General features: G+C 41.9%; 1 protein-coding gene across 1 annotated transcript; it reads left to right on the top strand.

Annotated features, from left to right (window-relative positions):
* Positions 1–4,639: 4,639 nt before the first annotated feature.
* On the top strand, positions 4,640–10,686 carry LOC115797020 (uncharacterized). The gene is made up of 3 exons (XM_030753505.1): positions 4,640–4,745; positions 9,878–10,472; positions 10,553–10,686. Exons 2-3 carry the CDS (start codon positions 9,905–9,907, stop codon positions 10,591–10,593), a joined length of 609 nt encoding a protein of 202 aa, XP_030609365.1. The 5' UTR covers positions 4,640–4,745; positions 9,878–9,904; the 3' UTR covers positions 10,594–10,686.
* Positions 10,687–10,739: the final 53 nt, after the last annotated feature.

Raw genomic sequence — 10,739 nt, 5'->3', positions numbered from 1 at the left:
CATTCGGGTCCTTACAACCTCCACGCTCAGCTTCCATTGTTTGTGACACTCACCGTCAGATTCACGGAGGGAAATAAACAGTCCTTTTTTTGGGGACTGGTTTTGTGTGTTTCACATCTGCTCCATCTCCAGTGGCTGTGACTGGTTTAGGTTGATTGAAGGCAGGTGTGTATGACTGCACTCATACTGCAGTCTAACTTTTACTCCACTCTGCTGTTATAGTTTCTGTCTCTCTGTGCAGGTATGTTATATGACCCAGAGTTCAGATGGTTTAGATTAAAAATGTTTAGAGTGGAGAGTTTGCTGCTGTTCTGTGAATTGTGTAATTAAGATGCAGTTGAATATCTGGTTCTATTTTCTTTTTCCTGCTGCAGACCAGGAGCTACCACATGCTGCAGCCTAAAGGCACAGTTGGTTTGGGGTGATTGGCAGCTGACTTCATACATCCAGGTGGGTGTGGGAGGATGACTGCTGCTCCCTGTTGAAGTAGTCACTGTGTGTAGTGTAGCTGAGTGTGGCACTGTTGGCCCTGACCTTTGTGTTTTATTCCTTTTACAAGTTGGGACACTGGACTATTTTATTCCTAAACTTTTATGTGATGAATATTGTAGAGGGGATTGTTTCCCACTGATCTGTGACCTGACTAATAAATAAAATTAAAAATTTTTACTGGTTGTCATTGTTTGCCCACAGCTGAGGTTGTTGAACCAAGAATCTGTGTGTTACCCATCAACATTACCCTGTAAAACCAAGTGTGTCATAGCTTTTGAGACCTCTGGAGCCTCCGAGACAAGGCAAAAAGCTTCTTGAGGAAATGAGGATAGATTGAAAATATATATTTAAAAAAGTTAAACAGCAACACATGTCTGGTAAAAGCACATGACTGCTGCCCCCTGGTGGTTTAAATTCTGCAGAGGGTAATTACAAAAGGGGCCTTTAAAGCACAACATAGTCTGCAGAACAATTTTCTAACATGTTTCTGTGGCAATGGGAATGTCCATAGAAACACACACATGCACAACAAATCACTTCAGACTGAATGAGACACAGATTCACTCGTTTACTTTGACTTGACTTTGAATTATTTTGGAAATTTTTTTTGATCAATTCAAATGAAAAATCCAGAAGAAAAATCCAGTTGTTCCAAACAATCCCTGCAGCCAAAACAGAAAAATGATTAACACCAGTTTGTCCGTTTGCACTAAACCTGTTCCCATATTCTGGACTTTAACCAGCAAACATTCAGTGCATTTCACATGACCTGAATGGCGAGAAAAGCCTGATATATGATAGTTCCTGAATAATGCTCTCACAATAGCATCTGAACTATATGGCACTTAAGGCATGGTGGTGATATCATAGGCAACTCACAGTGCTCCTTCAGTGCAGTAAAGTTTGTTCTACATTCAAGCAAACTGGAAGCACTTAGAGTGGACCTGTGAGCTGATGTTTGGGGGTTAAAATAGTTCAAATTAAAAGGAAGCCTAACCCTTTAACTGAAGCTATTTTTTAATTTGAGCCGCACATCAGCTAAAATAATAAAGACAAACAAACAAAGGCAGTTTAGTGTCCAGAGGTTTGTGTGTTTACAGTAATAAATGCAACACAGTCAGTTATGACTATCACATTAATAGAGCAGTACTGAACATCTAAAGTGAAAACAATGCATAACATAACAAAACATAATAAACATATAAAGATAAATACATTAAAAACATGGACATAAAGGTGGAGCCACAAATGTCTTAATAAACATTTCAAAAGTTTTACAACCCTCCCAAACATTAAAATATTCATACAAACGTGCTGGATTTAATAAATATTTTCACCCCTGGAGATTTTTTGTTCACTTACAGACGGCCCACAAGTAACTGAGCCATCAGTTTGGCGCCCTCTTGTGGACAGACAGTGAATTCATACTGCGTCCAGCAGCAGCATGAAAATTTCCAGCATAGAGAAAATATCTGTACAAGAGCTCTAAATCCCTTAATGCCAAGTGTAGAATATTTCATACATGGGCTTATGTTAGTTTCTGAGACCTCTACAGCCTAAAAAAACTCACATGTGTAAAATAATTATCTTTTGGCAATTATTTCATGGTTCAGGAATGTAAGAATGCAGAGGGGGAATTTACCACTCTTTTCTTGTGAAGTAGTCTTTGATTCACTGTAAACAAACTAATGTATTGACGATCTTGTGCCAAAGCTTTAGAAGAGGTGATTGGGATGGTTTTTTTGCTCGTAGGTAGAGAAATGACTAATTGAAAGAGTTAATTGGTGAATTCTCATGTGGTTTATTCTGGGGGAGGGGCTTAGGTTTTATAGGCCCGGGTCAATGCTCCTGACAGTGAGAGAGGGTGGCATAACAGGCCTAGTGTGTTGGTGAGGGCCCAATATGGGCCTAGCCTTTGGGTTTCTTTGGTTTAGTTAATTTTTGAGTTCTTCTGAACAGTTTTAAGTTTGTTTTTGTTTGGTCATATCACCAGCCTGACCTGCCTTGTAAACAGCACTTGTAAATAAATTGCACATCGGATGAAGAGAATTCAGGCCTCCAAGCAGGGGCGGGGTGGCCATCGGGAGGTTCGGGAGGTTTCCCGAACGGCCGGTCGTTTCCAGGCCGAACTGGCCGGTGATCAGAATTATTTATTTATTTATTTTTAACCCAGTTAAGCTCAGCAGTGCTCGCGCGGCCGCAAGTGCAGACAGTGATGGTCGGCTCTAAGAGCTGGCTCTTTTTTCATCAGGAGGGGCTACTATATTTTCGTCATAGTTTTCGTTAACGGCCCTTTTTTTCATGACGAAAAGGAGACGATAACTAAATAAAAACTACCCAAAACGATATAACCGATGACGAAATCAATTGACACTTTTGTCAACGAATGAAAACGAGACGAAAATGCTTGATGTGTAAACTATGTAGGGCGACTATCTCGGGTAAAAACACGACAAATCTTAAGTGACTTCCGCGAACCAGTCACCCAGATCTCCATGCAAAGGTCAGCATTTTAATGTCATGCAGGGTAAAGTGTTTTTCCCAGTTTAGCGTTTGTGTTTAGAGAAAATCTCCACACCGCGGTGGATTAGCCTTTCCTAATCTTAGTCCTGAACACTGCCCTGTACCTTTCAGAGCGTCCTGCTGTAAAACGCTCGTATTATCTCAGTAAGGTGGTGTTAATGATCAGGTGTGTGGGAAGCAGGTGAAACGCTAATGTTAACATTATTAATAATATTGCATAACTTTTAATAAATGTTTAATTTAATGTAAGTGTGTATAATGACTAATTCAAGGGAACTGAAGAAAAAGCATTTAAATTTTACACCCTTTATATTTTAGTCGACTAAATCGACTGTAGATTTAGTCGACTATATTCTTACGATATTTCGTCGACTAAAACTAAAACTATTCACATGACTAAGTTATGACTAAAACAAAATTACATTTTTGTCAAAAGACAAAAATGTAAACTAAATCAAAATTTGCTGTCAAAATTAACACTGCAGCCCAGCCAGCACATTATTAGGAGAGGTGAAGAGTGAGACAGCAGCTAAGGGGAGGGGGGTTTAACTTTTTCCCCCTTTTGCTGCTCCGTTGTACGATTGGATAAAAGGCCTTTCCAAACCAAGCTCCCGGGCTGAATTTAAACCTTAGCCCGCCCCTGCCTCCAAGTGTGTTTCCTCACAGCTGTGGCATTACTACAGTAACCAAACACATTTAACCAAAAACATGAGGTCCTTTATTAAACTGGAGAAGAGGAGAGTAAAAAAAGCTGTGAAGAGGATGAGAACAAGAAGGGATGTATACAAGAAGGTTGGAGCTTCCCTCATGGCCTCTGTAGATTGAGGCCAGAGCTGGTTCAGGCCTTCACCCAGCTGCCTACTGGTCCCCCACTTCTGTAGGAGAGGAGACGAAGAAGTAGTCAAGACGGCGTGGCCGAGGGTCTGGGGCATCTGAAAGCGCTCACAGGGGCTGAGCTGTGGAATCTGGTCTGCCAGGATGCTGCTGAAACCTAGAACGTCTCTGACAGCCTGGGGTGAGGACATGGCTTTTGTTGGTTCTCACCATGTTTGTTATGTGATAGAGGGTCGATATAAGGACAACCCCTTCCTTTGCCCCTTTTTTTTTTTTTTTTTTTTTTTGTGGAACAGCTCTGGTCCAAACCACCTGGTGGAGCTCTGCGGCCTCCAGAAACTCTCCTTGCTCAGAGAGTTCTGTTTAAAGACTGGCGTACAGGTAACAGACACCCCAAATATGCATTTAGTATTAAATTGGCCTGTTTAAATGAGTCCGTCCAAGTGTAAGACATATTATGTAGTTTAAGTTGCAGAATTAGCTCTTGAAAAAGCACTTTTTAAATCCTGTGTCCACACTAGTTGAGACTGAGAGACTATTACTTTGACAACCAAAGCAAAGTTCCTGTTGATCCAGATGACATCCTCAACATTCTCCCTGTTAAGCATGTTCACATGCCAACTGTGAATGCCTCAAAAGCATATCACGCTGCACAGACCTCTATTGAGAAGGGTAGGTCACCAGACTGCTAGTGATTTTTAGCAGTGTGAATTGATTTGAAAAATAAACATTTAATTTGTGTGATTCTGATTGCAGGTCTGCTGGATCAGGCCCATGAGCAGCTAAAAGAAGCAGTCTACCTGTATGGTAGGGTGTGTGATGATCTTCACCCTGGGGCGGGTTATTGCCACAGCTTGCTGGCCAAGGTGGCTTTGCTCCAGGAGAAGACAGCTGAGGTAGGCTGAGCACTCAGCAACCCTTCAGTGACTCTGTGAGCTAGAAACATTATAACATAGCTTTGAGGGGAAACTGAACCTTTTTTAGACATTCATACAGTACTTGATTACTGTAATACTTAACTGATTACTTACTTTAATAGTTTAATGGTAACCTCTGCACTCACAGAGAAATCAAAATCAGTTCTTCCTTAAGAAGAGTTCCAGTGATGTAGAAGAAATAAAGTTCTATATGAGGCTGATGATTCACACACTAACATGGAAGCAATGAGCTGCTGGAAGCTTCTTCCTGTCACTGGCTCAGCTGAGGAATCACCAGATCACCATCACACAGACGGATGGACGAGTGGACCGACACTCAGCATCATCCCAGCACTTTTTATCTCTACATCAAACATCGGCATCTATGTTTTCCACTTCTTTTATATCTTTAATCAGCAAATATAGATGTGCTCTTTGACCTCAGTGATTCATTAGGATGCAGTGCTGCTCGCCACCATGGTTGTTTGGCTCTCCAGGACAGCAGTTAGAAAAAGGCGTAAATGTGCCGTCACTCCAGAACCAAGAACCTTCCTGGAAACATCAGAAAATCATGATGTCACAATTTGATGAAAGAGCTTTTGAAGTAGTTGTCAGGTTCTAGCTGACATTTATAGCTCTGCTGCCTCAGAGCCTCCGATCCATGTTAATGGAAACCTGTGAGTGTGACTTTTTAGGAGGGTTTGAATTTCAATGGATTCTCCCAAACTGTGTATATGAAGATTAGCTCCCATAGAAAGAGTCAGCAGGACTGATGCAGACCACACACACACACACACACACACACACACACACACACACACACACACACACACACACACACAAACAGCACAGAGCCTTGGAAGCATTAACAGCTGCAGTCAAACATCTGTATGACCTGGAAGCTGAAAGCACTGAAACTCTTCACTCAGCATTAGATTTGTTCTTGCTCTAAACAAAAACATTGGGCCACACTTCTTAATCTTTGAGTTCAGGTGTGAAGAAGCAGTCACGTGATTTCAGGAAACGGCGCCTCGTTTGGCTTTTATAACGTGAAATTGTGAAAAACGATTCGGACCTCCACACAGACTTGATGTGAAAACGCCCCCTTTGCTCCACACAGACCTCGAGGCTTTAGTATCAGATGGAACATCACTAATGTTTCCCTGTTTGCAGTCTCCAAAGGACGACCGCTCACCTGCATAACTCACCTGCTGAGTCTGCTCCTCTTCATCTACACTCTCTGGTCCAGTGGCGGCTGGCCAGTAGGGGGCGCTTGGGCGCCGCCCCCTTTAAATTGTTTAGATAATAAATGATTTCTGAACTGCAAAATACTTAGAAATGTATTTATTCATACTGTGTGTCCAATAGACATGTTAGAATTTATTAAAATAGTAAATACATAATTCTATTTAATTGCTCACATTGTGCACACTTCCTATCCTATGTGCAGGGCGCCGTTCTAATGAGAGTGTATGTAGGCGCATCAACTTTTGGCAAGTAGGTGATCTGAGGCTGACTTTTAATTGGTTATTTAAGGTTTTCCACAGGGCGCAGCGCTCTGCGTCCCGGACACACCCATTCTGTTGTGTCATTACTGGTAGAGTGTCAGTACTGGCTAATTTTTTTTAAAACATTGTGTGATTGGACAATCCCCGATTCGACTCATTAGCGCAGCTGCAGTTCGTTAGGTCATTCACGTTTACGTTTGCAAAGTGGAGTAGTTTCAAAATGAGAGAAAATTCTGTTTTGTCTTTACAAAAAAATGCTTTTACAAAGCGTTCACTTGAAGAAAAAAACAGGATAAAGGAGCTTGGACCGGATCGTCCCAATTTACAAATTCAGCAGCAGGCAAGTGATCGTGGACGATCCTACACGCGGGCTTTTTCCAGCTCTTCTTATGACAAGCGGAGTTGGCTAGCTGGATGTGATGTAAGCAATGCCTTTTACTGCTTTCCGTGTTTGCTATTTCAAAGTTCTGGCACGGAGGCAATGTGGACAACAACTGGGGTAAGAGACTTAAAACATCTTTCAGAAAAATGCAAACGGCACGAAAACAGCCGCAGCCACCTAGACAATGCAATGAAGCTAAGTTTTTGGGGGAAACTTAGCATTGCTCAACAGCTAGATGAAGGCTACAGGATTGCTGTTAGAAGGCACAATGAAGAGGTGACAAAAAATCGGCACATCCTTTCTAGAATAATAGACTGTGTTAAGTTTTGTGGAGCCTTTGAGCTGGCCTTGTGTGGTCATGACGAAAGTAAGAGCTCTGAAAATCCCGGGATCTTTCGTGGGTTGGTTGATTTTGTTGCTTCTCTTGATGGAGTACTAAAAGAGCACCTTGAGAATGCTACTGTGTTTAAGGGAACTTCGAAAACTGTGCAGAATGAGCTACTGGACTGTATGTTTTCTGTTCTGAAGGAGCATATAATCAAAGAAGCACAGAGCAGTGATTTTCTTTCTATCCAGGCAGACGAGACTGTGGATGTTGCTACGCAGTGCCAGCTTGTGCTTGTACTACGCTATATCGATGCCAAAAACACTGTGCAGGAAAGGTTTTTTGAGTTTATCCCTCTGCAGTCGGCTACAGCTGATTCCATTGCTACAGCCCTAAAAGAACGTCTTGCAACTATTCTTCCTGAGGATCAAAAGGCTAAGCTAATCTGTCAGGCATATGATGGAGCCAGCGTGATGCGAGGTGCCACTGCAGGTGTTCAGAAGAAGATACAAGATGTGTACCCAAATGCCCACTACATCCACTGCTATGCTCATCAGCTCAATCTAATAATGCAACAGGCCACTTCTCACATAACCAAAGTTAGAATTTTTTTTTCTAACCTTAGTGGATTTTCCAGCTTTTTTTCCAGATCATCCAAGCGCACAAGCGTTCTTGATAAAGTTGTGGCCCACAGACTACCAGCATCCAGCAATGTCAGATGGAACTTTCACAGCCGTGCCATCAATACCGTGTTTGAGCACAGAGAGGACCTCATCCGCTGTTTCCAAAGCATACAAGACTCTGGTGACTTTGACCCCATTACCGTCAGAGATGCTGGAGCATTTGCCATGCTACTGGAGGATCAGGATTTTAAGTTCTTTCTGCAACTTTTCCACCATATCATGCCTCATGTGGACCTTCTCTATGCCAAACTCCAGAAGAAGGTCATAGATTCAGTCTGTATCCAGGAGAGCATCCAACAGTTCCAGCAGGACATTCAAAAGATCAGGTAATTGTTTAAATAGCTGATTTTTCTTTTTCTTCTTCTTCTTCTTCATTATTATAATATTGCAAGTATTTCTCTTTGGCAGAAATTCTCTCCACTCCATGGTTGGACAAAGCAGTGTAGGTAGTAGTCAGCCAGTGAAGAAGCGTCGGAAAATCACTGTTACACTGGTTTATAGTAGTGTTATTTAATATATTAGGAAGATGTGCGTTGTAGTTAGAAATACCTTTAGTTGTGTCTATGCTGTGTAGGTATGTTGATGTAATGTTTGTCAGCAAGATATTTTATTATTTAAGTTGTACTGAAGTTTATGGGTAATGGGGAATAAAACATTTGGTTACTGAATTTTGTATAATCTTGTCCCACAAAAATGCTGTAACACATTTCATAACACAGCCTTAAAAAATGGCAGCAAATGTTATTAAAATCAGTAAGTTTATAAATAAAATGTGTTCCTTCTTTCTATGACTTAATAGAAAGGACAAAATAACATTTCATATTTAGAATGAAAAATGTGATTATAAAATCATAATCTTCATGTTTGTCCTTCTCTCTTAAGGTCTGTGATATCATACTGGGACACACCAGGGAGCGCTTTTCTTTCACAAACCACCTTGTTAGTGCCACACTCCTGCAGGGGGACAGATTTGAACAATACAACACAGCATTTCCTGAAGATGCACTGAGCAACACCTTAAAAGCCTATCCAGTGCTCAATCGAGGTAAGCTGAAGACAGAGCTTACTCTCATCTACAGCAAGGAAGAGTTCAAAGCCTGTTGTGGTGCTGTGGGCCTACTCCAGCTGTTTATGGAAAACAATCTAAAAGAAGTCTTTTCAGAAACTGTCACGCTCTTGAAGATCCTCATCACCACACCCATGACCACAGCAGAAGCTGAACGGTGCTTTTCAACTCTGAAAAGAATCAAGACTTTTCTGAGAAACTCAATGACTCAGGACAGGCTGAATGCATTGGCCATGTTGTCAATGGAGAAAAGACTAGTCACAGAGATGACTGACTTTAACAAGAATGTAATTGAGAAATTTGCAGGGCAGAAGGAAAGGAGGGCAAAATTCATGTTCATATAGTGCTATTTTTTAAGATTTGTTTTGTTTGTTTTTCATTTGTTTGTTTGTGTGCGCCCCCCTCAGTTTTTTTAGCACCAGCCGCCACTGCCCAGATATCTGAACTGTTTGAAATGGTTTTATTAAATTTAATAATTGGACTCCTTATTCTGTTTGTTTTGTGTCATTCCTGTTCGATAAACGAACACGCAGAAACCTAAAGGCTTAAGCAGCAGCACACACACTTATTATTTAACTTCCATACTGCAGTTTTTCCCTGTGTGACACAAACAGGGTGGATGGAGCAGCTACAAAGTTCTCTTTTCTTCACCTACTGATCAGGTGGTTGATGAAGGACCTCCAGCTGTTTCCCAGTAAAGGTTTAATGGTGGTTACAGGGGGAAAAGCTTAATTTAGAAAAATATTTCCTTCCACTCCATCTGAGCTCACTATCTCCGGCACCGGCTCCGCCTCTTTGCGCTTGTGCAGACGGACTTTTACGAACTCCTCATCCCCACTCCATTCCAGTAGGTGGCGGTAATACAGCTCTAAGCTAGTTTGGTCAACCGCAAACCCACAAGAAGAAGAAGACAATGGCGAACTGTAATACAGCTAATGTGAGGGAAACGCTCACATTAGGTGGATCGGATCAGATTGCATCTTTTATTTCTTTCCGATATCCGATCCAGTAATTTAGGTCAGGATCAGACCGATACCGATACTGAATATTGGATCGGCGCATCCCTAGTATAAATGGTGCCATTTTATTAAATGTCGCTGCTGCAGTGACACTTGAATTAATCACTTTTTCTTGGCTAATTTTATAGGAGAGGCTGACACAGGTGCAGGAGCCAATGGGCCGGCCATCACTGAAGCTAATCCAAGAAGCGGATACATGTTGGAACAGCACGTACAACATGCTCCAACATGTTTATGACCTCAGAGAACCTCTAGGAGCAGCTTTGGCAGGCCTACATCCTGACATCACCCCACTTTCATCAGAACAATATGACATTATTGCAGACTGTTTAAAAGTGCTGTCCCCATTTAATGATGCCACAGTTGAGCTGTCAGAGGAGAAGAGAGTTTCAGGATCAAAGGTCATTCCCCTTTTATCAATGCTGCACCATGCACTGGAGGAGGAAGACCTGGGAATGGTCCAGACTCCAGAGAGCACAGCAATGGCTGATAGTCTGAGGAGTCAGTTAAGGGAGAAGCTCTCTGCTTTACAACCAATGAGTGTCATGTCACTGGCAACACTGCTTGATCCCAGGTTTAAAAAGATAGGCTTCTTTAGCCCCAATAAAGCAGCAGATGCAGAGAAGAGGCTCATTTCTGAATGTGCTGCTGTCATACGTAACTACGCCTCTTCCTCATCATCACAACCGCACATATCAGAAGCTTCTCAGCCTGTGACTCAAGGTAAATGGATACATTCTAATTATGTCATTGCATTTATGTACTTGTTATGTACCTTGTCACTTACAGCCTGTTTGTCTTAGGTAGCAAACTGTGGCATCGTTTGGACACCACAATCCTGTAGACGAGGACCCAAAATGTCACTGCAGAGGCAACGGTGGAGGTCCAAACCTGGCTGAACCAAACGTTGGCAGATTGGAGAACCCCCTAGATTATTGGGAAGCAAAGATAAAGGATATTTTCTAAAGCAGACGAGATCATCTCTAACAA

This window comes from Archocentrus centrarchus, chromosome 2, assembly GCF_007364275.1.
Source record: "Archocentrus centrarchus isolate MPI-CPG fArcCen1 chromosome 2, fArcCen1, whole genome shotgun sequence".
In the NCBI taxonomy this organism is placed as follows: domain Eukaryota; kingdom Metazoa; phylum Chordata; class Actinopteri; order Cichliformes; family Cichlidae; genus Archocentrus; species Archocentrus centrarchus.
This window is presented reverse-complemented; position numbering and strand designations above follow the sequence as displayed.